This window comes from Vanacampus margaritifer, chromosome 15 (assembly GCF_051991255.1).
Source record: "Vanacampus margaritifer isolate UIUO_Vmar chromosome 15, RoL_Vmar_1.0, whole genome shotgun sequence".
Taxonomy (NCBI): domain Eukaryota; kingdom Metazoa; phylum Chordata; class Actinopteri; order Syngnathiformes; family Syngnathidae; genus Vanacampus; species Vanacampus margaritifer.
This window is the reverse complement of record NC_135446.1, coordinates 19,462,186-19,490,160: the sequence shown is the minus strand read 5'-3', so window position 1 is coordinate 19,490,160 and position 27,975 is coordinate 19,462,186. Positions and strand designations below refer to the sequence as shown.

General features: G+C 46.0%; 1 protein-coding gene and 1 long non-coding RNA gene across 2 annotated transcripts; both read right to left on the bottom strand.

Annotated features, from left to right (window-relative positions):
• Window positions 1-6: 6 nt before the first annotated feature.
• kmt2e (lysine (K)-specific methyltransferase 2E) lies at window positions 7-21,390 on the bottom strand. Its single transcript, XM_077543197.1, has 23 exons — window positions 21,007-21,390; window positions 16,165-16,352; window positions 12,721-12,832; window positions 12,414-12,643; window positions 12,202-12,341; window positions 11,242-11,426; window positions 11,063-11,101; window positions 10,782-10,982; window positions 10,571-10,701; window positions 9,283-9,400; window positions 9,089-9,198; window positions 8,759-9,011; window positions 8,249-8,347; window positions 7,127-7,312; window positions 5,675-6,004; window positions 5,317-5,616; window positions 5,088-5,238; window positions 4,790-5,016; window positions 3,552-4,148; window positions 3,197-3,474; window positions 3,049-3,128; window positions 2,467-2,546; window positions 7-2,392 (listed from the first exon to the last, which is right to left on the bottom strand). Exons 2-23 carry the CDS (start codon window positions 16,236-16,238, stop codon window positions 1,436-1,438), a joined length of 4,878 nt encoding a protein of 1,625 aa, XP_077399323.1. The 5' UTR covers window positions 16,239-16,352; window positions 21,007-21,390; the 3' UTR covers window positions 7-1,435.
• Window positions 21,391-26,017: 4,627 nt separating this feature from the next.
• Window positions 26,018-26,587, bottom strand: LOC144035199 (uncharacterized). Its single transcript, XR_013288389.1, has 2 exons — window positions 26,473-26,587; window positions 26,018-26,392 (listed from the first exon to the last, which is right to left on the bottom strand). It is a non-coding gene; the product is annotated as an uncharacterized LOC144035199 (long non-coding RNA).
• Window positions 26,588-27,975: the final 1,388 nt, after the last annotated feature.

The window sequence follows — 27,975 nt, the reverse complement described above, 5'->3', positions numbered from 1 at the left end:
CAGAAGTGTTATAAAACTGTTATTACAGTGATTTATTATAATGAACCATGAAAATAGCCAACCAGTGCAGTGTCTGTGAGCTCATCCCCTCGGCACAAACACACTCACACGAATAATATTAATAATAATAATAATAATAATAAAAAAACAGGACAAAGTTGAAGAGTCCAGAGAGGGTGGAAATAAAAAATAATGCTACAGTCACGGAAACATTCAGCTTTGCCAAGAAGAGCATTCTTATGTACAACCATGTTTGAAAAATGGGAGGCGATGGCTGCGAATTGTACAGGCGTAGAAAAAAAAAGAAATCAAGCAGATATTTACAAATGTGTTCCTGGTGAAAGCCGGAGTAACCACTTATTATACATTTAATTACACTTTCTACAAGTAACGCTCCTTTATTGAAAAAAAGTAAACGGCTAGAATCCTATGGGAGGCGCTTGGCCCACCTGGGATGACCACCAAACGGCAACACAAGTGCAGCACCCCCCCTCCCCCCCGAGGTGGCGAGGCCGTCTCCTGCCAATCGTTTTCTGCGGCGCACAACAGACTTCCGTTGTCAGACGGAGAAATAAAAACAAAAAGGTCACCTTTTCTATACAAAACAAATGCTATAATGCGCCGCTAGATTCAAAGGGAAAGAACAGAGATAACAGACGGACGAAAGAAGAGAAAAGGAGGAGGAGGTGGGGTCAAGGCTGGAATGTCCATTGCTAAACAAAGTGCGGTTGTACAACAAAACAGGAGCTCGAACCAGACGTACAACGCTGACGTCTGCCCCACCCTTCCAGGAAGAAAGTCGAAAACGAGAAGAGCGCTAAGAGCACCACGAGGGGTCGTCCATCTTTTACAGTTCATCTTGAAGATGATGTCAGTCTGTTTGTTTTACTTATTTAAATACCCTTTTATCCAACAGTCAGCTGTTTTTCCACTGGCCATAGAAAATTCATATCTACACCGCCCTTTGCCTGGGGTTGCAAAATTATGGGAATTTTTTTTTTAAGTGGGGAGATTACCATGGGAATAAATCAGTAATCAACTGAAATTTGGCTATCTGTGGGTTTTAAATTTGTCGGTGGAATTTACCCTTACCTGTGGGCAGTATTTTATTTTGAAATGGCTTGGTCAGAACCAACAAAAAGCCAAAAAATGGTCACAATAACGCCTAGGGGTTAAAGAACCAAATTTAATGAAGGACAGCAGTAGGCTATTGAATTTCCCTCAGTTATGAGCCGTAACTGGTTGCGCCGAAAGTTATGTTGCATAAAAAAAAATTAATAATTTGAGCCAATAAGGTACAATAATAATGCAAATAATGCCCACATATGTGGGCAAGGAAATTAGGAAAATAACTCAATATTCCCATGGAAATTTCCCGGAAATTTCCACTTCTTTACAACCCGACCCTCGTCCCGAAATCCTCCTCAGGCAGAGTTCAGTGCCACCCTGTGCTCAGGTAACCCGAAGTGTGGAAGGGCGTCGAGGAGGCGGGGCCTCCGCGGGCCCCGGCTGGCAGCTGAGGCGCGGTGGCCGGAGCCGGCCCTTGCTGAGTCTGTTGCGGGGGCGGAGGTGGCGGGGGCGGCAGTCCGCTCTGCTGTAGGGACGAGGGGTAGGCGGACGGGGGCACCGAGGGGTTGGCGAGCAACGTCGTCTGAAACCCCGCCAAGTTCTGAAAGTGGTGGGCGCCGCTGGAAGGGTTGGGCGGCGGCGGCGGCGGCGGCGGCGGGGTGAGGGACAGTGGCGGCTGCTGCTGAGTGGAGGGCTGGCCCTGCGTCAGCGTGGGGGCGGCGGTAAGCATGATCTGCTGGATGGGAGCGGACTGCAGGTTGACGTGCAGCAGGGCGGGGCTGGACATGGGGTGCGGGGGCGGCGGCGGTGGGGGCGGCGGCGGCGGGTCCGCCGAGGTTTGGTAGTGCACGCTGTGGGGAAGAGTCTGCATCAGGGCTTGAGAACCTGGAGGGTAGGAGGGCGTGACCGCCGCTTTGAATCCGGAGAAGGGGCCCGCCGGGGGGGCAGTCTGAGCGGGGAAGTAGGCTGTGGAGGCGGGCGGCGCCGGTGGAGGAGGCGGGGGCGGCGGCGGCGGCGGGGCGGCCTGCGAGTTGTACTGGACGAACGAAGGCGCCGGGGCCTGGCCTGCGGCTTGGTTTTGGGACTGGGAGGAGAAGAGCGCCCTCTGGCTGCGGTAAGGCGAGCCCTGAGGCTGCACGTGGATGAGGGCTGGCCCCGGGTAGTGCACGGGGGAGGAGGGCGGCGGCGGGTGCAGCTTGGTAGGGGTGACGGGCGCCGATTTGGACTTGATGGGGAGCTGCAGGGTCTGGTTAACTACTCGAGGTGGACCGTCACCGTCTTCTTCTTTCCAGCTTATAGAACCAACTGCACCAGGAGAGCCCGGCTGGGAGAAAGCAACAAAACCATCAGAAGCACGCCCCCCCAAAAAAAGTCCAACATGATCTGGTGAGGACTTACTGCATGAGTCGGGGTCTTCTGAGGCCCAGGAGATGTGCAGTCCCTCGGTGTAGGCGTGTCCCCTCCCTCTGCTTCACCATCTTGAACAATAAGAAATTATTTCACACTCAATTCAGTAAATGCAGTCAGTCAAGTAAGATTTTTTTTAAGCTTCTGTTGTTTTCTAATGACAATTTGATATGATAATATTTATGGTTTGAACCTGTTTTTAAGTACTGATATTTGGGGGAGGGGGATTCTACTGATGCTATTATGAACTGTCCAAACAACAAAGATGGGACAAAAGAGAAATATCTGTAAGGGCTGGGTATCGATTTCAATTTCCTCAATCGATTCGATTTTAATTCACACAAAAAAAAGGCATGTGAAATTCAATTAGGATTTTATGGGTAAAAAGATACTCTATTAAAATAATTGATTCATGGTTTTATTAATCGATATCAGGCTCAAAAAGCAAAATCGATTAAAAAATCGATTATTTGATTTTTTAAAACCTGCCCTAATACTAATGCTACATTTTGTTTTGGTACCAAGACTAGTATCTATTGTGATTTTCCTTGTAAGTGCTTGGCAGTCTCGCACCTGCGTCTTTGTCTTTACTGAGCAGCAAAGCTCTGTGGTAGCTCCGCTCGCGGGCCTGCTCGACAGACGTGGATGATGTCCTGAGAAGAAAACATCCGTTAACCCAAAGACAAAAGCGCCAGATGTCATGACGTCATCTCCAGCCTACCATTGTCCCTCTCCTCCTTCCCTCTCTCCCGCGCTCTCAGACTCTTCCGTGGTCTGCGGCTCCTTGCCCCTGCCGAGAGCTGCAGAAGAGGGCGGAGGAGGTGGTGGAGGCGGCGGCGGCGGCGGAGGTAAGGAGGCCTCGTTGCTCGTTTCCATGGAGACGACAGGGAAAGCGTCTATGATCAAAAGGGGCACGGTGGACACGGGGGAGTTGCACTCCGTCTTGGAGCCGCTGCGGCGAGCTTCACGCTGTCGCTTCCTGTATTCCAGCAGGGAGACCTTGAAGACAGACGTGCTGTTGAGTGCAGGTGTCACAGCAAACCACAAGAGGGCGATGTCGCATGTTACAAGCTCACCTTCTTCTTCTGCGGGGGATTCTGTGCAGACCCGCCTCCCTCGTCGCCATTGAGCGAGCGCGAGTAGCCAGCCGAGCTTGCGTCTTCGGTGCAGGGGTAGAAGAGTGGCCCCTGGCCCTCAGCAAAAACCGGCTGGGCGGCTGGCACCGCCACCACAGGTGCCGCTGCAGCGTCAGGTCTGAAAGGCGCCTGCAGGGGCTCCAAGGTGTGTGAGGGGGTGAGGTCCCTTAGGTTGGAGTTGACGGGAGAGAAACTGAGGCCGGCTGGTGTCGTCGGGCACCTCTCTGGACTTTTGATCCAGCCGGGAAAGGGGGAGGAAGCGCACGTTTCGGCGGAGGATGAAGCCTCGCCGCCACCAGCGCCCTCCGCCGTCACGCCATCCAGCCGGTCCTCCGCCAAGTCCGTGCACTCGACAACGGGGGGCGGCTGCGGACTCTCGGGGACAGACATCTTGGGGTCAGGCGGGAGAGCGTCGGAGCTCGGTGTTCGGATAGAGGGAGACGGGGTCAACGAAGGAGGACGATCTGCCTGGTTGCTAGCTTCTAACAAACTCGCTTTCATGCTAACGTCTGGCGAGCTTTCCGCTGAAGATTCACTCTGTAGAGAACAAGAGAGGTCATTATAAGTCATTTCATTAACTCATTTGCTCCTAAAAACGTATAAATACGTTCTATTTTAAATATCACGTATTTTAAATATCATGCTCCCAAAGATGTATTTATATGTTGTTGTTTTTTTTTATGCTGGCGCATACAGAAGGCTTTAATGCAGCCTCTGAACTGCAGAGAACGGTTGAAGCAATGGTTGTTATTACAAAAACAGCCAGCAGAGTATAAGAGATCAACCAGGGCCATGTTGAAAAAAAGCTAATTTACTCACAGTTCTAAATAGATTTGTGAATAATGGTGAAACTTAGCTATCTAATGCTAATTGCTGCAAAACGGACGCAGATAAAAATAGACTTTTTTTCCCTAATGAAAATAGAGACTAATCTTTTTCCATGTTTTTATTGCAATAGAACACAATATTCTGTGGGCCTTGCAAAATCAGTCAAAATTTAGTAAAACAGCCGGGAGTGAAGGGGATTGCTTCAGTGAAAACGGCTGGGAATGAATGAGTTAATGGTCATATCCAGCTCTAAAAGCTCTGACATGCTAAAATTGTTCTTCCTAAATTGTAAAAAAATTAATTAAATATCGTACAAAAGGGTTAAAGCTCGAAAAACTCCTGTCATTTACCTCCTGGGGTGAAGTAAGTGTTTGCGTTGGGGTGCTGGCAAAATGTTCTGCTCCGGGCTCCTCAGTTCGGGGCCGCGGCGGCGTGGCCGTCAGCACGGGCGGCGCGGATGTCTCCGATTGGTCAGCCCGGGTGGGCGTGGCACAAGGGGAGCCGTAGGGCGTGGAGCTCTCCGACATGCAGGTGTCGAGGGGGCTCAAGCGGCGCTTTTTCAAAGGCGTGGGTAACTCTGAAAAAACATACAGGCGTCATACATGTTTTTTTGGGTGGATCGGTAGGATTACTGATAAAGAGTGGTACCAGGCAGTGAACATGAGCCGTTGTAGGGGAGGGGGCTGTCTGAGTCTCCGTTAATGGAGGGACTGAGAGGACCCTCGCTGGGCATGAAGAGACTGGGTCTTCGGGCCGGACTGGTGGATCCTTCCTCTTCAAGCGCCTGCTTTAACCATCGCTGTGGAAAAGAAGGGAGTGTGAGTAATCTGGTAGGTGAACATTTCAACTAAGATGACAGTGAAGGACAACATCGCACCTTCTTGCAGGAGCCGGTGGTCGGAGGCGTTTCGGGCAGTTCTCTAGAACGCCGTCTCCCGGTGGGGACGCCGGGGGCGGTGGGGCTGCGGTTGGCCAGGAAGGGCGAGGAAAATCGGACGTAGTGTTTGGGCGTGCTGTAGACCTGTGGCGAGCAGGCCAGACCCGGAAGGGCGTTGAGCTGGGTGGCGAGGACTTCGGGGTCGCTGCTTATCCGCAGCGGCCGCTCCGGCGCCGGCTCCGGGGTGCGTGCCGCCGAATGATCTGGCTGCTTCTCGCCCACCCATTCGCTGACAAAGTGCTGTGGAGGCAAAATGATTACCACAAGCTCACTTGTAGCAAATAAAATGGCGACATACCTTTTTAGTTTTGAAACTCTTGCTCCCGGTACGGTTTCGGTCGGGTGCCGGCGAGTTGCTCTGCGGGGGACTGGCATCCGGCGGCTGTGGAGCGACCACCTCGGGCTCCGGCACGATGGGCGGCTCCCCTTCGAGGGGCTCGCTGCTCAGAGGCTCAACCGGCTCCACCGGAGAGCCCGGGGCCAAGTCGGAGCAGGTGCTGATGGTGCGAGCTCGCCGCCGCTGCTGGCCGATGTGCGTGCGGTTCCTGGAGAAGCTTTTTCTGTTCCGCGAGCCTTTGAGCTTCGCCGGCTTCAACCCCGGCTCCTCTTTTACCTCTAGAAGAGGTGGCTAGAAAGACAGAAGATAGTACAGTGGTAACAATGATGCAATAAGAGAAAAAGAATTAAATGCGCTGTTGTTGGAATAGCCTGACGAATTAATCAAATTAAAATCCACATCAAAAAGTAGAATGCAATTTTAAATTGTGTGTGTGTCTATATATATATATATATATATAAATAATTTAGAAATTTATGGTGTCTATTAGAGATAGACCGATGTTTTTTTTCTTTTTTCAGGGCCGATACCGATTATTATTAGTCAGGGAGGCCAATAATCGATATTTGAAGCCAAAATTCCCTTATTAGTAAAAAAAAAAAAAAATGGGGGGGGGGGGGTGATCGTTTATTAGCGTCATTTTTTTTTTTTAAATACAAATGCCAATCTTGACTTGTAATGTCTTAAAGCATGTTTATTTAACAAATTCAGACTTTTCTAAATGTAGATTTTTTTAAAATTATTTTAGACAATAGACTTCATTTTAGATTTCAAAAAAAATGTTCAGGGGACTCCCCAAGATCATCAGTACATCATCATCAAAACAAAAAGGAAACTTAAGCAAGTAAATACCATAGCTCTCAATAGCTTTCTACAGTAAAAGTTTTTTTCCAAAATCTAAATACCTGAATTCCCATTTCTTTGTTTTAATGTCAAGCAAAAACAAAAGGTTCAGAAGGTTGCCAGGGTCAGCAGCATCTCTTATAAAGTTAACTGAAAATGTAAACAAATAGTTCCCTAAGCTTAAAAAGGTTTTAGAGCTACCCGTCAGATTTATTAAAAAAAATAAAACATTTAAAAAAATAAAAAGTCGGACACTGATATTCGTCAAAATGCTCAGTATCGGCGATACCCATATCCTGGTATTATGACAAATATCAGCATCTGTCTTTTTACGAATCTGAAAGCCAATAATGCTGGTACCTCACTGAGCAGTGAATGTTTGCAAACATAGCAAATTTTTTCATCAGGATTTGTAAGATGCTCACAGACAGTTTTGTCTATATATGTTTGGTGCCTACAAAGAGAAGTCCACATGTTTAGACATGATTCTAAGTGACAAAGCCACAGATTTGTTTGCATTATTGATGCAACCCCAGTGACATGGCCATAAGGCATAATCCGCCATCCTACCTGTATGACAGAAGGAGAATCTACCGTCTCCGGAGTGGTCGGCGGCTCTTCCTTGATGTCGCTCCGTCCCCCGAGTTCGGGTTTGACGCTGCCGATACGTTCCAGCGCCTGCTCCCGCCGCTTCTCCCGCTTCTCCATGCGCGCGAAGGCCTGCAGGATGGCTTCCATCTTCCGCTCCTCTCGCGTCTGCGGGGAGGAGTTACATGAGAGATGAAGAGGGCGCTCAAGCTGTTATTAATCAGCGTCACGTGGAGCGATGCGACAGGTTAATTTGTGTGACGGGGGGGGGGGGGGGGCAGAAGCTGCTGAGAGAGAGAACATGACCCCCCTCAGCTCAAGGCAGAGGAAAAGTCAAGAGGAACATTGCAGAGGCAGGACAAGCAGTAGGTCGGAAGAGCTAAACTTTGGGGGGGGGGAAAAATCTCTTGGGGAAGACACACTAGTGACAATGTATGCAATTTGGAGTGGATCTGGATAAATGCTACGAGTAGGTTACGAAAATAACTGTCAGCTTGAACCCGAACCCCCTCACAATTAGCGAGAATCCATCCCTCACTGAGTCTTTAGCGGCGCGCTTGCTGGCTAACGATGAGTCAGCGCTTTACGCCCGGGCTCCGCCACGGGAAATGAAGCTGACTGCGGGGTAATTTCCAGAGCGGCGCCCGTGCGTAATTTTTCCCAGTGTTTAGTCGACCCCCGCTTGCTCGTTTTGATCCCTCTCATGTGTCGGGAACGTAATGGAGCGGACTGGCGAGTATGCGGGCCATTTCATTCCGTGTGTGATGGGACAGCGATTTAACCAAGGGTTACTACTCGGGGTCTTTTTTCACTGTGCAAAACAAAACAAAAAAACACGCAATGAGCAAAGCAAACGAAAGCAAAAGCAAGACACATGGGGGAAGGATATCAGTACTGATGAAGAGGAAAGAGGCAGGTGCCCCGAAGCCAAGCCACAATTATTAGACCACAGCCAGAAAGACACAAGTGGGGCGGGAAAGGGGCAAAAGGAGGGCGCGTTGGGAATGGCTAGTGGTTGATTTTTGTCATCTTCGCTCTGTGCTGGGTGGCTGCAGGAAAGCCACTAAAAAGCTGAAACGGCGCCATTTGCTTTGGCACACTTACCATCTTCTTCCTCCTCTCTGCAATCTGTTCCTCTGACTCCATCTCTACTTCATTGCTAACGGACGTTTTGTCTTCTAGATCCTCAAATAAGTCGGGATCCTGTAAAAGGGAGGGGGGGGGGAGAGGTGGCGGCATGACGCTTTGTCATTCAAGTCTGGCTACAGACGAGAGGGAGAACAGGTGAGAGCAGCGGAGAAGAGGGAAGGTGAGGAGGGAGAGAGGGGGCAGTCACCTGAAGGGTACTGGGTGGGGTGAGGGGGGGGGGGGTATTGGGAGGTGTAGTGTGCTCTCTCAAAAACAACACTGTACACCCACTGGCTTTCATGTGCACCAAGAAATGAATCGCTATCACCTCCTTTGTTGGGGATAAAGAGCTTTACCTGGCATGAAGTAAACTACCTGGAGGACAAAAGGTGACGAAGGAGGTAAAACTACAATTGAAAAGAAAGGGACGAACAGTGGAAATCACATGCAGAGACACTAACAAAATGACACGCAAAAAAGTTCTACCTGGTTGTTTGAGATGGAGAGTCGAAGGGGAGACAGTTTCCTCTGCTTGCAGTCGCCCGCGGCCTTGCCCTTGCCCTCGCAGTCCATGCCAATGTTCTGGTTCTGGCCCAGGTCCTCCCGGCCCGGGTCCTTGTCTTTGCGGCTGTTCCGCCGCCGCACGCCGGAGCCCAGGTTCTCAGTGGGCTCCAGGTTATGCTTGAGCACGGGGCACTCGGGGTTGCCCTTCACGCAGGCACAGTCCACCTTGTATTTACTGCACAAGAAGCAAACGCGTGAGATCCAAAACTGAAATCGTCCGGGACGGCGGTTCAAGTTGAGCGTGTGACTCACCAGCTGCCGTAGTCGTAATCAAAACCGATGGTGATTTCTGTGCCTTTGGTGATGGGCCTCAGCGAGTAGATGTACAAGTGCAACATGCCGTCCTCAATGACGTGCCGCACCTGCCGCGCCGGAAGGAGAGCGTTATAGCAGACCTCCACAGTTTGAATATGTTGCTGTCGGGGGGGGGGGGGGTGTGGCCTCACCTCAGCGTTGGGCGTGCAGGACCGGCGGACGAAGCGCGCCTCGTTGCCGAAGCTGCGCGCGTCCACGCACATCTCCACCCCGTCGAATTTGGAGTAAAATAACACAAATGGGTACGGCCTAGAAAAAGAAGCAGAGACAAGAGTGAGCTTGGGTTGTAAAAACGCGTGGGTGGATTGCACACCCCAAAAAATTAGGGATAGTCTGTTCTACCTTGACAGGTGAACTCAATTTGATCTTCTCTAACAGGGTGCACCAAATTTTAACTCTATTTAAAATCACATTTAAGAGCAATTTGACATTAGTTTTGTCAAAGTTGCTACATAATGCTCTTAAGAGTCCAAATCACTGTTTTGTTGGTTCCACTGTTATTCTCTCACGTTTGCATGAAAGTGAGTTACTATTAAATAATTTTTTTAATAGATTTATTTTGAGATTTGAAACTATTTTCAATCTTTATGTTAACATTTAAGACTTTTGATAGATTGATTTTAAAGGGGAAGTCAACCCCCCCCCCCAAAAAAAATATTCTTGCCAATAATATGTTCTATGCAGCCCCAGTAGTGTAAATACAGTTAAGCAGCAAAATCCAACAGTTTTTATCAATATCAGAAGGCGGCCATTTTGCCACTTGCTGTCGACTAAGGATGACATCAATGTTGCACAGCTCAGTTTCAGAAAACATGTGAGCTGTGATTGGTCCTTGCCTAAGCATCTTGCTGTCATCTTCAGTTGACAACAAGTGGCAAAATGGCCGCCCCCTGAGATGGATAAAAACGGCTAGATTTTGCTTCATAACTCATATTCTACAAATGTAATATGAATCAGAATGTCAGGTTTAGACTAGTAACATATTATTGGCAAGAAATGTTTAAGGTTGATTTGACAAATAAGGCCCTGTTTTTTTATTTATTTGCGGATTTAATGTCTTTTAAAACTTTTTAAGGGTCCACGGGAACCCTGTTTGACTCACAATGTCAAAATGTAAACGTCATGAGGAAGAAGACCGACTGTTAACCAATTCTAATCAAACCAGTAAATATATTGGCCCATTTATGAAACAACACTTATTAGGAATTTTGTCATTCAACTCACTTGTTGAAGAATATCAAAATGTGCAAAAAAAAAAAAAACCCTGAAACAAACAATTGGACATGTGTATTTGTAAGTTTAAGTCAAATTAAGTTTCACCTGTAAAGGCTATAGTGCATTTTAGGTCCATCATGAAATTCCACCCTAAAATCTCTTTTTGCTAGTAGAGTAATACGTATTGTGTGTCCCGTATCTGACCTCTTGAAGAAGTATCCGTTGGCTTCAAACTGCTGCCGAAGCATAAACTTGCCCCTGTACTCGATGATGAGGGAATCCGGGGCCAAGTCCCTCACGGCCTTGAGGATTTTCTTGTTCTTTTGAACTTGACTCTGTGCAAAAACACACAGCATGAGCCCACTGGCCTGACAAACCGACGAAAGGACTAAACACCAGCTTGTGTTTGTCGTACCTCCACCGGGGGCTTGAAGGAGGCCGGGTGCGTGTTGTAAGCCAGGCTCTTGCCGTCGCCTTGCTCCTTGAAGCGCAGCAGCACTTGCACGTCCTCGCTGTACTGATTGCTGCTGGCCTCCTCATAGCGCTCCATCCACGTCTTGATCTTATTCTCCCACAGCGCCGGATGCTCGGTCGGCTCCTGCTCGGGAGCGGCGCCCTGTGCGAAGAGAGGAAGGGCGGGGTCATTCGAGGGTCGGCGCAGAGAGGCGGGTCTTGTTGTGGCGCGTGTATTTTTACCTTTACTCTCGAGGACTTTCTCGAGCCCTCTCGGAAGGCCTACGGGGAGCAATTAAAATGTAAAGATAAGAAAAGCATGTTGTGTCTAATATATGCAAAAAATTTAGGGATACTGGGCTTTTGGGTGAAATTTTAGGATTTGACAGTAGCACATATTTATATTTGCACGTGGAAACGACCTTCTTGGCTCGTGCGGAAGATGCCGGGGGTTCCTTTTCGCCGCTCTTCTTGCGCTTCTTATCCACCTGCTTGTTGCCGAGGCGCCCGGTGGTGAGGGTGATGGTGGTGGGCGTGTGCTGGAAGGTGGAGTAGAGCTCCAGAGGCACCTCATCCCCACTCTCCGTAGCACTGGTGTCCCCGTCTACTTGAATGACAATAACCCACCCAGCAGCACAGATTAGACTAATTCTTTTTGTGTCCAGCAGGTGTCACTGTTCAGAGAGGTGTGCCCCGACATGCCCTACAACCTACAAACACCATTGCCATCATTTTGGTTTTAGTATACCACAACTATGTGGTACTGAGAATGCTGCCAACTCATTTTTAGAGAATGTCACTGAAGGCGAGTTTATTTGTTGGAAAAGGTTACGAAATGACTTTGCAACTGTGTAATAATATTGCGTAGAAAATTATGGAGGTTAGACAGTGGCATTGAACAAACCATATTAGCAAAATAACAACAACTTTTTTTCATTATAACTGGTTTGTATTTATCTTTTCATTTACGTTCATTTGGTTTTAAATCGGGTTTTGGACTACTCTAAAACAATTTAGCTGACAAGTCACAAGGGAAATACATCTTTAAATCAAATGAGTAAATAATCTTGTTTTTTTGCCTGTAGTGAGTGAATATTAGCATGTTGTATTACTCAGACTGAGACAGAGAAAATCATTGTGTTGCGCAAAGGGAAAATGTGTGTGCTTTTAGGATTTGAGTCACTTTTTCAAAACGTTTTCACAGAAGTTTCGTTAGCCTAATAGCACACAAAGTCAATAAAAAAAATCCAATGTGCTTAAAAGTAGCTACATTTCTTTTAGGAGGTTAGGTTGCTATGGTAGTCTGAAAAGTTACTTAATCTAACAACAACAACAGTGCTGAGTTAGCATTAAAGGTTTTTCCTCGTGTTGTTGGGTCCTACCTGACAAACATTCCCGCTTCCTCGTCTGCAGAAGGATGGCCCTGTCCCGGTCCAGGTGTCTCGGCTGGCAGCGCTCGCACAGGTACGTCTCAGGAATGTTCTGCCTGTCGATGCCCATGCAGTCGATGTGCTGCCAGGCGCTAGCGAGGAGAATCAAAGCACAGAGTTGAGTCATCGTGTGATCGCTGAGGTGTTGCGAAAGGGCGGCGAACCTGCACTTGTCGCAGCAGATCATGTAGCCGTCGTCGTGCGTGAAGCCGCAGATGCAGCGGGTGATGTCGGCCCCGTAGCTGCCATCTTCGGAGGTGCTGAGCGTGGTGCCCGTGGATGCTTCGTCCTGGCCGCCCGGAACAAACAACCCCCCATCGCCCTGACGGATCAACATGGAAGGGGGAGGCGAGGCCGGCGGCGTGGGCGGGGGCCGCGCCCCATAGTTATGGTCCTGGTGGGCGCACGTGAGGTGGTGAGGAGCGGGTTCATCAGGAGAATGTTTCCGGGTTGCTCGCTCGAGCTACTCACAGCATAAGGCAGGCCGATATAACTGTGGGAATGTTGAGAGCTGCTGCTGTAGATCTGGTGCGGGTAGCTGGACTTTTCTACCACCACGGGGCTGGCCTCCACCGACTCTGGTCTGCAAACAATACTCACATTAGCAAGCACACAATATTAGCATTGTTTTCTATGCGTTTGCTGGCACGAGGACGGATGCATGCGACTGGAAGCACCTGTCTGTCTACGAGGCAGGTTGTTGGATGCGCATGTCGCCACACAATCATTTGTCAGGTTGGCTCATGCCAAACCTGTAGATCTACTTTCTACAAACAAACAACAAAAAAAAAATCCTCACAGCAGCCTGTTTGGCCGTTTGTGACCAACCCAAGTCGCGCTTTATTGTCACATGGCGGACGTGTTTTATGGCAGAAATGGCGTAGTCCGAGAGGGAAGTAGCCATTCATTTTAAGCGTTGCTCAGCACACTTTTTTTTTTTTTATTAAAAACAACTCAAAGGTCTAAACTCTTCTTCCATCTAATTACATGAGACAATTCTGTAACGTTAAAAAAATAAAGCTAATTCAGCCTGATGTACTAGAGTAAAACAGGTGAAACTTCACAGTGAACAAGCCATGCAGAATTTCACACATGCACACACAGCCTTCCTTCGTTCTCCTCTACACATTTTAAAACAACCATCTTAAAACAATTTGACAAAAGAGAACAAACAAATTGAACTACATTTAAATCTCAAAGCTGCCCCGACTCAAATCATTATTTTGACGCTACAGTACCTGTCACAAGCCTTCGCAGAACGTGCCGCTCTAAATTCAACACTTCCCGCACACAGTGCGGCCGGCAAAGTGAAAACTGAACAAGTGTGTGCACGAGGTCTGGAGGCGGAACTGTGTTGAGGTGTGTGTGGGTGTGTGTGTTGGGGTAAAACTCTTGTTTGTGTGTCTACACTACTGATTAACTGCCACACTGGCGCTCCTAACCGTCATGGGCGTGAGAGACACTGAAAAGAAAAAAGGCAGCACAACCTTTTACTCATCAATCATTAACAACAGCAAAATCAGACGTGACCAGAAAATACTGTGCAAAAAAAACTGGACTTTTAGGTAAACTAATGACCATAATAAAAAAGTGTCAAATATTTAGTGTGACGTTTCCCTTTTAAAATGATTTACTATGTTGAAACAGGCTCTGGTGAAAACGGAAAAGGTCATTTAAATAAACAAACGTATGCAGCGAACCCCCATTATATCACAGACTTTTAAGCAATTTTAATGGGTCTTACACAGTAAACAGCCAAGTCCAAATTTAGATGTGTGTGCCTTCAGCATGGTTAAATGTTGAGCCCGCGTAATTAAAGGGGAATTAAACCCAAGATGCCAAAACAAAACTTTGTTATAGTTTACGTGTGCATACCCGCTTTATCAGTACTCATTCTTAAAAACATCTTTACATTGCATCGACTCGACGATTTATGGGGACGGCAATTTTGAGGTCTTTTCACTCACGTGAGAGTGTGAATTTGCGACAATATGCTCATAACGCGTTGATAAATATTCATTAGAAGTACAAAAGCTACATAATAAACATCATCATGCACAAGTTCTTACCAAGCTGTAAGGTGAACTGGTGCGTTAATTTCTTAAGACTCATACGTTAGCATTAAGCAAACAGACGTTTGTTGGTATTTGGTTTGGTTGAACATTTCGGTCTCTTAATACTGAATAGAATATTTACCTCTCTTTAGATATGAGTGACAACTGCTTGCAGAGTGTTGCAGCAAGCACACTTTTTTTTTTGAGAACATTATGAGACCGTGAGAACCAAGGAATAATTTCATAAGTTATTTTTTTTTGTGTGTGTGTGTTTGATAGGTTTAAGAGTATTTTAATAAGTTTAAAGTGTCTAAAGTGTATGGGAGGGGCACAACTATTTAAAAATGCTTTTTACGGTCTGGATGTTTTTTTTTTTTACCAATCGTGGGTGGGTCTGCAACATATTGCCTGCAATAAACCGCGGTTCACTGTAGTGAACACACGCCACACTTGTAGCATCAAGTGTGCAAACAAGTGAGCGAACTTGTGCAGTGTGGATGGGGGATATTTGAATATGAACATAGCTAGAGGGTTTGTATCATTCATGTGAAGTCGACGCAAAGAGGGAGGAATAGAGGGACGCTCTGGCGCAGGTGTGGAAACGAGTGTGCGTGTGTGTGCGCTTTTGTTGTGAGCCAATGTTGTATTAATTGAGGAACAGCTGTGATTACATACATGCAAAAACAAGGGATGGAAGAAAATCGGACAAGCGGAGACAAGCGGTCAAAGGCAACGCCTTCGCTCCTCGCTGGCTTCCATGGCAACGCTACGTACTCCGCCAGCATGTAACTGTGGACAAGCAGACATGCACGCACGCAGGCAGGCACACGCTGCATTAGCCAACAGCTGGCCGCCCTGCTGCATACTTGAGGGGATGTGGAAAGGACACGACGCAACTCCCTCCCTGCCATCTTTTCCCACAGCGTGGCCATTTTTATTCTGAGCTGGTGGACGGACAAAAGAGCGAGCAGGGGAGTCAAGAAGGGGCGCATGTACCTCCACACCATTGGACGCGGGGCTCTACTGAGGAGGAGGAGGGAGCTTTGTTGTGAGGTCCACCTGTCACTCAGACCGCTGCCATGGAAACAGGCCTTGCGCAGTGCAGAGGGGAGGAAAGAGGAGGGTATGTGTGTGTAAGTGGGGGGGGGGGGGGGGAGATACCATGGCAACATAAGCTGTCACCGCAACAGCTCTGATGAAAGCAAAAAGTGGGCGGGGGCTCTCCCTCGTTTAAAGCGACAGACACCGTCTTCCTTCCCTCCTCGTGAGTGGATGACGCGTGTTATTCTTCAGTCATGCGAGAGCATCTTGCTTCATTTAAAGCCACGCCAGTGTCCTTGACGAGCAAACCAGAGGGAGGGAGGGGATGATGGCGGGGAGACACTGACGCTTGTTGCCATGACGGCGCACACCTTTCTGCCTCAGCGGCACACACATGAGCACGCATCAGGCGACGATACGCTCGAGACACAAAATGCTGGCCGCTGCCATTTTGACACGGGCGGATGTAGTTAACGGCGGCCACGGTTAAGTGCAAGAACAATCAATGGCGGGGGCGCAACTGTCCATTACTGCAAGTTCCTCTCCTATAATTGCTTAGTAGGGTTTAAAGGAGGCGATGGAAGCATTACTATTAAGGTATTTAATAAGGAGAGGACGTGTAGAAGGGAAATTGTTGAAACTCGAATGAATCGAGTGTGTACCGCTGCCAACTTTAATCGTGTATGCTTTCATTAATCAAACTTCCTGACTATGTTTGACTTTTGTCATTACATTTTGAACAGTATTTATTCAGAAAATCAGGGAAAATAGGGTTCTATTATCAAAAACCAGGGTGGTCTGGCATCCCGTGGATACTTACTCCGAGCCCGCCGCCATGTCCAGGTACGAGGCGTCTGCTGCTGTGTCCACCCCCGCGGGGATGACTATGCTCATGACGTTCTCTGCTGATCAGTTCTTGTCCTACTGAGTCCAGAGAATGGTAGTCCAAAACACTGAGGCATGCCAGCCACAGAAGTCATTGCAGACATCTAAGTGCATCCACAAGGCCTGGTCACAGGAGGACAGAGATGGAGGAAATCAGTATTTGCATTAGACATCAAACATGTAAACAAACAACCTACAACGGTCAGGTGAGGCTAAGCTAAAAGTGCACTGTGAGTGAGCTCCCACAAAGGGGAGCAAAAGAACATACAAAGTAGCTGGAAGCCATGAAAGGAAAATACACACCGGCTGTTTTTTTGTGACTGGTGAGGGCTAGTCACTTTAAAAAAGGAACATGCTTTAAGTGCAGGGAATAATCGTGGGAACTCTGGAGTGTATGTGTTGTGAACATCCAGACGGGAGCATGTGTGTCAGTGTGACTGGCCCGGATACAGAGCTCTGTTGATAAGCAGGATTAGCGGGATGGGACAGATGACGAGACGAAATAGGCTGGAGGTCACACCTCCGCCTGGCCGCGCTCACTATGCGGACAAAGGCTCCAGCCCGTGTGATGTAGATAGGGAATATTGAGTGTTTGAGATGCACGAGTGTGGTAGTCAGCTGTCACGGCCAGGCCTGACTAATCGCAGGAGGATGACCCCGAGCCAAGGGTCAGTCGTGTCTACCTCTTGACATACCTCCCATACGGGGAAGTTTGCCAACAGCAACAATCAGACCTCAGACTAGCCCTTTCCTTTGCGTTATCAAACAGTGGCAGTGTGTTTATGACCAATCAGCTCAACTCCCATTTCATCCACAGGCTCGTTTCCTGTCTCGAGAACGCACATGACGGCACAAGTACACAGTCAAGACGGACAAAAGGAGAAAGCAAGAGGGGGCGGGGGGTAAAGAGAGAAAACAAGTACAGTACAGCAGCATTCCTGACTAAATCTGAGCTTTGACTGCCTCTGTGTGCTCCTCCCACTTCCCTTACAGGAACTGTCCGTCACCCTTAGAGTCAAGCGTCCAAGAAAAAGAAGGAGGGGAACACCACTTTTTCCTTTGCCCTGTTACCCCACCCAGCCGGATTTCTTTCCCTCCTCTGTGCACTTCCTAAACAAACCAGAGACGCAGAGCGGAGGCAAAAGGAGAGGGGCTGAGTCCGTTTGACAGTGACGCTACACAGCCGCGACCCCACGTGGACTCTGGGTGGCGACGTTGAGCTCACACACAGTCTCAAGAGTGCGGGGACACAGTGGCGTCATTGTGCGGGGAAGAAGAAGACCAAGAAGTGTCCTTTTTAAGCCCGCGTGAGGGAAAACCCAGACTCGGCCGCCTCCTCTGTGTTGTTTTCATTGTGGTTTCTGCAGCCAACACTCTGAAGATGATGTTTTTTTTGATAAGGGGGAAAATTACAAATTCCAACACCCCCTCCCCCCTCTTCTCTATGCCAAACAGCAAACAGATGTGCCTTGACACCATCCTGGTAGGCGGCTGCAGTGACTCAGCTAGCTAGCGAGCGGAATCAAACACACACCGAGTATGACCCGGATGGAATGTTTCCACAGTGACCACAATGGCACACGTCCGGCCTGCTCTTCGTAAAAATCGCTTCAAGTGTGCGCCATACATCAACACATTCACTTGGGAGGGGGCATGTGTTTGTACACTGTACTAAACTGCACGTATAAACAGAAAACCCCAGCAAGACTCTTCAAAAGCATTTAGGAGGACAACGACAGACGGGACGCTGTGTTTGTGCTCACTACCTAGCAACTGGCAAAGGGACGAGGGGCACTTCCGTGGGCTGGCGGGGAAGCAAATTAAGAAAACAAAGGACGTCTCGAGGACTGCGTTTACAAGCGTGTAAAAGTCTTGTCGTGTCAACTATAGTGTCTATTGTCACTCTCCATAAACATGAACAGGATGACCTCCTGAGAGAATGGAGGAAAAGATTAGGTTTGGCCAATGGTTCACACCAGTGTGCGTCAATGAAACAAACAAAAGGCTTCTACAGGTATCCACAGGTCTTTTATGACAAATTGCGCGCAGTGATGTTACATCACCGACATCAATGCTGGAGCTTGTTTAAAAATCTGACCAAGAGACACTCATGCCACCAAGGAGGTTGTCAGGCCTTGGCGGAGGTCCGCTCGCCTGTTAAGAAGAGGGATCTGTTACAAAGCAGCCAGTGGCACAAAAAACAGGTCACCTGAGCTGAGCCTCCTCCGCCCAGCTGGGAGGTCACGTGAGTGTGTCGAGCTGAACAGGAGCCGGGCGCATTTGTCTTGTGTGGGTCTCTCGGGGTGCGGGTACCACATGAGTGAGATCACTCTAGGTGGGTGGGTGGTTGAGAGTAGTACCACTCACATGCATGCACTAGCCCTACATGGTGATGTCTGCGGGGACAACAACACTTCACCTAAACAGACGTGAGACCATTTGGGGCTGAGACCATTTTGTGAAATTATAAAGTCAAATGCACCCCAAGCTCACACAGACGCCTTGACAAATTAGTTATAAACCTCCAGAGGGAAGCCTTGTCAGTGTGTGTCTCTCCATTCCCAGTGAGGAATAATAATGCATGTATCCTCTGATGGACGCCTTTTGACACAAGGGGGGACATAGTCATCTCCAAAGCTCCTGAGGTCTCCAGCCAAAAGGCAACACAAGATGACAAATCCTGTCAAAAGTCTGAACTACAACAAAAATAACTCATTAGGCCTAAATATGCCTCGGTGTGTTCATTTTACACGGATTGTGTATTATATTTGGAGAAGGCGGAAGAAGGTCGTGTCTCATCCGACAATACAGCAGCATACGTCACACTATTTCTTTCTTGAGTGGCTATTTTAAGAGCATCTATTTTTCAAATTAAAAAAATGTATACTTTTGTGTCATTTTTATCACAATTAAATGTAAATGCGTGTGCAGTTGCTTCCCGGTGAGTGTGTCGGCGCTGCAGTGAGGGCTGCCGGTAGGGGTGTGGAGGCGACAGCGTTGCTATTATGTTACCACAACAGGCTGGCCGCGGACGCCATTTTCCTGCCGCTTTTTCGTCGTCGTAAAGCCGACGGAGGCACGCCAGACGCGGGGAACCATTTTGGCCCGCGCTCGGTCGCCTCGCTCCCCGCATTGGCGACCCGAAGTATCAGCCCGTCCGACGAGCGTTTTGTTTCTGCGTGCCTGTGTGCCAAGAGCTCGTCGAAAGCAAAGCTAGCGAGCTAATCGGCTAGCAATTATGTGGGCCACTTTGGACGGACCGACGGCGATCGGAGCATCGCGACAAGGCAAATTCGCCCCACACGTCCGACGTGGTTACATTGAAGAGTGAGACACATTGATAACCGGAGGGTAATTCCACTTTGTGTCGTCAGTGAAGGTCAAAAGCGGCGAATGGAATAATACGTAATGGGTGCTAGCTGGGCTAAAAGCTAGCCACGACAATGAAAAGTGGGCTAATGTTTTGTATGTACATAAACAGGAAGAAGCGATCACGCCTGCGCTGGTCGACGACACTCGCGTGTAATTGCACTACAATTACTCACTCATGGTTGCTTTTTTAAAAAGTACGGCGCTTTTTTTAAGCCTATATTTATTTAATTACAAACTGTATGACATGGGGCGTCCCCTCCCCCATGCTTGCAGCATACGAACCCAATACACACTTTAAAATCGACATTATATCACTTTGCTTTCACAAGTCAATTTCCGACAAAAACAGCAACTCTCTCTTCCCTTGGGGGAGCTTTTCTTCCCATTAAATTCATTTTTGCCTCGTCTAAAAAGCCCCCAGGAGCATGAGGTCACTGCGCAATGTAAGGCAAGCATTTAAGCCATTTCAGCAGCTGCTTGCATGCAACTTGAGTACTGCGAATACATATTTGTACACCTTTGTTTACATGAATGTTGGACCTTATTGTTTCTGAGGCGCTTGAGTTCGGACGGAAATGAACTGCTGCGAGTGGGCTGGATTGGAGTCACGTCGACTAAATTTAAGTTTGCAACTAACGCACATTATCTTACTGGCTGTACACAAGCTCCGATTGGTTTGCTTAAAAAGTATAGTTAGGGACTGAGTGTTGATCGTAAGCAGCCACGTAAATTATGTGGAAAGGTTTGGAGTTGAATCGGTGCGCAATGTGGCCCGCAACGACACCGTGCCGAACCACGACCGCTGTCATATGTCAAAAGACGGCCCACCTTTACTACAAAAAAATGTACCTACCCACACATTGCATTGAGGACCAGCTCAACGTAGATTCTATTTTATTGATCGTCTTAACAAAGCCTTGACATTTTAAGCGTTACGCCCCCCCTCCGAATCGTGAGGTTCAAGCAGGATTATTTCTATCTCTGCTTACTTGTTTTCAATGCAGCGATCACTGCGATATGCATATTCTAACAACACTATACAGCTTTTTATGACGTTTAATGTACGGCCACTCAAACGTTGCCACTCCGTATCTGTCAGGCTAATTTGGGCTAATAGCATGTGCTAGCTAGTAGGAAGCAAGCGCTCTTTTGGTGTTGCCAACTTGTCACATTAGTAGCTTATTACGTCACCTGGGTATTTCTCCTTAAATGCTTAGTCAATTCCCATTAAACGTCGTAGATGAGCACTTATATACAAAAGTGAGGATGTACTACATGTATGGTACACACAGCTGATACGTTAGCCATCATTAGCGTGATGTACAAGCTAAAGTAAAGCCAACAATAGCCTTCCAGGTCGGATTTGTGCTAACCTGACATTAACAACAAACTGCTGTGTACTTACCGTGTTATATCCACGTTTAGGGGGGACCGGGGAACGAATTAGGCAGCAGGGCAAGACCCTCGCCGATGTCCACACAGCCTCCACAACCAAAACAATACTTGTGTCCACACACTGCGGATCACTAGCAAAAAAAAAAGCTCCAAAAAGGTTTGGATTCGCAACCTCGTCCTCGAGATAGTCCTCTCCTGTCTAAAATTCCGCGCCGCCTCTGGTGCTGCACAAGAGAGGGAGGCCCGGGTCGGCACAGGAATTGAGGGGGGACGCGTTAAAAACAAACTATTCGCTGGGCAAAGAGCGACTTTTAGAAATTAGATCCCCCTCAAAAGCAGTCTCTTTTCCCTTTGCAAAAATGGCGGCCCTGCCAGGACTGTGGTGACTCCGCCTCCCACCGTTCAACCCCCCCCCCCCCTCTCGCGGTCCCCTGCCCCTCCCCCTCCCGTCAGTAAGAGCGACGCCCCGCCTCCGTGTAATGCGGGGTGGCACAGGCCACTTCACAGGGGCCGCCGTGCCCGGTGCGCGCGCACCCCCGTGTTGCCTCTCCTGAGCGTCCATTTGTCTTTTATTTGATCAGATGAAATCTCATTTTTCAGTTTAGTGCTACTATTTTTATAATCAGCTGTGTAATTAATATCGTATACAGGTGGTTTGTCTTTTGTGTTCTCGCAATTACAGAAACCATTCTTAATATACAATTTAAAAAAACGTTCAACCTTGCCATTACGTCATTTGTATTTATTTTATAGCCTGACAAAAACAGAAAAAAATAAATACATCATACTCACCATAGATGCTGATTATTAAATATATTAACGGAATGTAACTGTTGTGTTTTGCCAGTCAAACTTGACTTGTTGACCAACTAAATAGAGGATAGACCAAAGAAAAGAAAAGAGAAAAAAAGTAACATGTATTGTAAAATAACAGAAGCAGTGCAGCTAAGAGAACCACTATGAAATGAAGACAATTTAATATTGGGAATAAATTAATTTAGAGTAGTATTTAGGTTGTCACTACTTTTGTCAGTGTTTAGGCTGAAGCCCTGACGTCCTACCACGTTTTTCTTCTCTTCTTTTAGTTACTAGTATTTATTGACAATGTGTTGGATGCCTGGATGAAGAGCAGCAGTGCCAAATTCCCTAACCCAAAGCAGCAAGACAGCTAAGCGCTTATGTAATCCTTTACACAAGTGTTTTTAAATACAAAGGGGTGCAAAAGCAGGTACACACTTTTGCTTTTATATGAGACAAAAAAACGTCACAACTAGAATGACATACAATTCAACATTGAGAGCAATCTCTTAGGTGTTCAAATTGTTGTCCTTTAGCATTTATACCTTCCTGAGGTCGAGTTTGTAAATTCAAGGACACTTTGACACAGTGGTCTTTGTTCCAAATTTCTTGCATGCTTCATCAGCAAATTAATGCGTCATCAACAGTGTGCGGTTGTCTTGATATTATTACCTAATATTTGAAAATACCGCAAAGGAAGTAATACGTTGGGATAGGTGTAGATATATTTGTGGTGGCCATTCACTGTGAACCTAATGAAGACAATCGCAATACATTATGGGTGAAGAATGGATATAATCGGATACTTTCAATAATACAAACATTATTGAACATTTATAGCAACAAAAACCCCAAGAGGGGTGTCATGAGTCATGACTATGTTGTTGTTTATTTAAACGATAGACTTGCATAATCTGGCGAACGCGGTGCATCATATTTAATGTGGTATTAGGTATATACAATATGTATATTACGTTGCGTCAAACTTCTGTAGAATTCCCTTTGACATCACAATGTTGGGAGAGGATGTCCTCATCGTTTCCAAGCAGCGCACTCCCCTCCCCCACAATCAAAGCGCAGCTCCTCGCGCATGCGCACTCGCGTCACCGCAGCGGCTGCTTTTCTGAGGCGCAGCATAGCAAAGCAGAGCTCTTTTTCCCCCCTTTTGCATTCCCTTCTCTTATGTTTAACCCGACACAAAGTTGGCGGTGGAGCGGCTTAAAAAGTCAGCTGTTTCCAGCCAGCGTCAAGGCGGAGGTGCTCGGGGGAGGACACAGCGAGTAAACGGCCCGAGAGGATATAAAACTTTTGAATGAACCGTCGTCGCGTGTTTTTTTCCCCGACGACCTTACGATGATGGCGTATTAATGACAGTCATTTAACATGAATTAAAGTAAAAACATGCTGCTTTTTTTTTTTGCTGTAGCGTATGTGCGTGAAGCAGTTTGATTGCGATGACATCATGCGTTTAGTATTCAGTGGGCGGGCTCTGAGCTGTGAGGGGAGAGGGGCGCAGCCGGAGAGCCATCTCGGCGCCATTAGCCACAAATGTCGCAGCGACGCACATCTACAACAAATCCTTTCATTTTAGGCCTGTTGGGATACATTTGACGCTATTACGTTATATTCGTGTGTAGCGGGATTTGGATTAGCCTAGTGGGCGTTTAAAGAGGATGTATCCCTTGTTCTTATCACTCGAGTCCCGCCGTCGACAAGAAACAAGATGGCGCCCACGTCTTGTTTGAGTGCGGAGCTCGTGCACGGCTGGGCGGAGGCGCGGGCATGCGCACTGGCGACCGACTGTCTCTTATTTCCTGTTTAGTGCTTGTGCAGACACAAACATTCGTGATTCCTATTACAGTACTTTTCCACGCTAATTAGGAGCTTTTAAAGCCCCAGTTTCCCCTTTTTATTTCAGTTGGCGAACACTGTTGAAGCTTTTATTTTGTTGTATAAATACACAAAACATCAAAGCAACCATTATTTTTGTTTATGTCAAACAGACAGAGCTACAGTTATGTCCGATATATACACTACAAGTTAATATAAACAGGACACAAGCAATAAGTCTCCAGCCTCTAATAATATTTGCCTCATTACCCCATCTAGTGGATAACAACGAATACACACTGACGTTTCCCTTATGAAGAGTTGGTGCTTTATGATAATACAACGTATGTTCCACAGTTCCAGTAATAAATCAAGTTAAATATTACTGGAAAATTTACTTTTTTAGGCGGTATAAAATCATAATCATTATTATTATCATTATTATACATCTAAATAAGCTATACAATACGGAACGACTGCACTTGCTAATTCCTTGCATGTACTTAGCTATTTTCAGTTTTATGTATTCTATTTCACAATTATTTCCCAAGCCTTATTGGGCTCCCTCTAGTGTTATGTAAAAGACACTGCCTAAGTACATTTAAGTTGTATTTCACTTTCATTACTGTATTTGTATTCTAAACTTGTGCAATACATTTAATTGAATAATTAAGTAGTTTTTTTCTCTATATTTAGCTCAATTCTAATGTAAAAACTGCATAATGTTACAGTGGCTTACAATAATATACAGTACTTTCAATTTTATTTTTTATATGCCTTGGATATATATAGAGGAATTACCATTTACTTTAACGAAGCATTTTGACATTGGATGAGGAACGCAATCACCACGTGCTTCTAGACCAGGGAAGATGCTGTACTAACTAAGTTAAAACTTGCTACACTATCTGTACAAATTCTCAGCCTATATTAAATTTCATTATTTCTGCATTTACTCTACTAATGTTGGTGAAGACGTTACTGCTAAAGTGGCAATATGTTGGCAGATTTTTATGTGTCTTTTATATTTATCAACAATAAACGGACACTAATTCACAATGGATTTTCAGAAGGAAAAAACTGAAGCATTTGACATTGAAATTGATATTTCCTACAGTGACACATACTTTTTGTATTTTTTAACTGAATACTTCTGGCTTGGATTTAGAGTCATAAAAGTACAAAAAAAAAATCATCTGTGAAACTCAAGCCATGATATGTCAGGTAGAAATGGAAAGAAACTGAAGAAAAGTGTGCGTGTTCTTACTATACGAAAGCCGAAGTGGACGATGACCATCTTCAGGTGAAAGTATGGTGTTCTCCCTGAGCTCCATGGTTGGCATCCTTTCCCTGGAAGAGGTATTTATTACTTCCAGCACAAAATTATATTGCATATACAAGTATTGTAATATCCTACCTTCTTAGGAAGTAAGTTGACTGGCTGCAGTGACAGTGGCAAGTGGACAAAAGTCTCATTCACTATTTTATTTCCAAAATACCTTAATAACAATGATACTGTTGTATATACAGTGCAGTGTTGAGGTTTTCAACATTTTAAGCAACCATGCGCTTTTGTTTTCATTTAATTTGATCTTTCTCAGTTACCGTACACATCCGGCTCAATGACCAAGTCTTCCGGTAACTACCATCTGTATTTTGAGTGAGTAATGTAAACATTTTCGAAACTCTATATTTGCCCTTTATATGTAAATGTAAGTATATGAATAATTTAGGAACATAATTACGACACGACCCCCTCTGGTTTATTGTTACGCGCTACTTCACAGGAAGCGCGCTCGCTCGCTACCGTAAAGCAATATCAACAAAAGGTCGCTCGTCAGCTAGCACGCCCACAATTAGCAGCTGTCAATCAGGGAACGCGTTTGACTTGAATGTTGTTTTGCATGTTTTCCACACAAAAACTGTTGGAATGGTAGAGGTGCAGGCCTGTCCTGATAAGTGGGTTTTAAACAAACTATATGGTTAGAGATTTATTTGTCTCAGTCACACAATATGTACCGGTAATTACGTGTTTTTGAGATCCACAAATATATATGCGATTTTCATTTTATCATGACTTCCCATTTATGAATGTTCACTTTTACTCGAGTTGTTGAATGCGCGTTTATTTGTGAGAGAAACATCACGCAGTTGTTTCAAGAGTCACACAAGGCATTTCTAAACATTCACATGCGTGAAAAGGCAATCAGTCCTCCGTACGCTAGGAGGCAGTGTCCCTTTGAACGGGAGCGAGCTGTCACCCGTTTCTCGTTTAAAATTGAAAAAACGAGCCTGTTTGTAATAAAAGTAATTTGTAACATGTAGAACTGAGTTGTCACTACTTGACAGGAATCACGTTCAAATGATACAGCAACACTTCCTCCAAGCGGACGCAGGCTTTACAGCAATTTTTTTTTATTTGAACCAATACAAACCATCCAAATACTGTATGTATACCAATATATGACAACAATACGAAATAAATCTAAGAAAAATAAATAAAAACATTGTCGGCATTAAAATAAAACCACCTCAGCAGAGAAAGCCGTTCAATCCTTCCCAAAATACAAAGATCTGGACCACAAAATTTACTCATTCATCCAATGATTTAGACAAGGGTTTGTTTTGAAAAATTGACGTTTGTGAATAGTCAAACAAAAAAAAAAGTTGATTTTTTTGGGGGGAATTCAATTCTGAAAAAATTGAATTGAAATTTGGACAGAAGGTTGATCATCGACATGTTTCTTGACAGCCTGCACTGGCACCACCTAGAATAAAAAATACAATTTAAAAAGTCAAGTACTTTTTATTCATCATGTTCATCCCCCTCCCCCCAACAGGTCCAAACCTTAATGAAGAGGAGCTCTTACTCAAAGTACACAAGTCAGGCCATGCTGCGTGAATTAGGCTCTTCAGCACCACCCGATGGACGACAGCAGGATGAATATGCAAATTTAAATGAGAAGGTAAAGTGAGGATCTTGAGTCTGACAGCAGTGTCTCAGTGCTGCTTTGGTGAAACTACAGAAAAGAAACACGAAAGCAAAAAAAAAAAAAAAAAGCTCACTTCATATCACAGCTCTCACTGAATTGTCATGACTGCATGCAAATAAAAAAGAAAAGAAAAAAACTTGGTAGGGCAATTAAAGACCGGACACAGCTGGGAAGTCTCATCAGGCCGTTTTTTTTTAACCTCCTTCAGTCTCAGCCAGAATCTTTGTGCCATGCTCGTTCTTCCTGGAGTGATCCTGCAGCACACATTAAAATTATGACGAGTGTCTGCTTTCACCTGAACCATGATTATATCAAATGCTGAAATAAAAACTGGTCAAACTTGTGTACTTTTGTGAAAGTGTGTTTCACCAGCGACGAGAGCAGGGCAGCACTGGACTGGTTGTAAGCATTCTACTTTTAAACATTCAGCCTTACAAGCTAGTTTGTCTTAACATGACATTTGCTAACATTTTTAGCAGCAAGAGACTTGCAACTGTCATGAAGTCAGCCATTTTGGGGTAATTTGTGGGCCTGTTGCAAGACATAAAGTCTGGCCGTTCAAACTGGTGGACAGAAATGAGAATTATTTACACTCTATTCAAATGGGTTTACGTGTTTACACTACACTAAAACACACACACACGTAGTCGGCAATTTTAGGCTCAATTTGAAGATTTCCTCCTGCAGACAGATAATTAGACAATTAACGGGAATGTATTGATTCTTTTCGTGTAAAAAGTGTTTTATTCACCTTCGGGAAATCCATTTATCAGCATATACGCCAAATAAACGTGTTTTGGTGCAGTTTAACCTCGTAGAAGACTTTCAGTAACAACGTTGGCGCAAACATTTTAGCTAGCATGTTAATGAGATGTAAGCACGCCAAAAGTGCAACATCACGTTAAAAGTGAGCAAAAAAGTAGTGAGTTTTAAAAAGTTATAAGAAAAAAAAAAGCGAACACTCAGCCTGTCAAAGTGTTGGATGAGCTCGTGGAAATTCGTGCGGAGCCGCAGAAGGTGGACGAGGACGACGGGATGCTTGCTTGCTGTCTGAGGTGAGAAAGCATGATTGGCCTGGTTGTGCCGATTTAAATAGGTTTCCGGTGATGACGTCACTCACAGACAAATAATAATTAAAAAAAAAACACATTGATTTAACACAGATACTAGTAGAAGCGAGTTATTTTACCTCGGAAAAGCGAGGGGGAAATGTTTTGCTTGGCTCCCAAATCCCTCAACCCAAAGCACACAGAAACACGCGCATGCTACCTCCAAACTACGTCTACAGATTGGGAGGGGGCAAAGGATAATTTGCTAATAAATCAACATTAATATTGCATATAAAATTTTTATTTGTA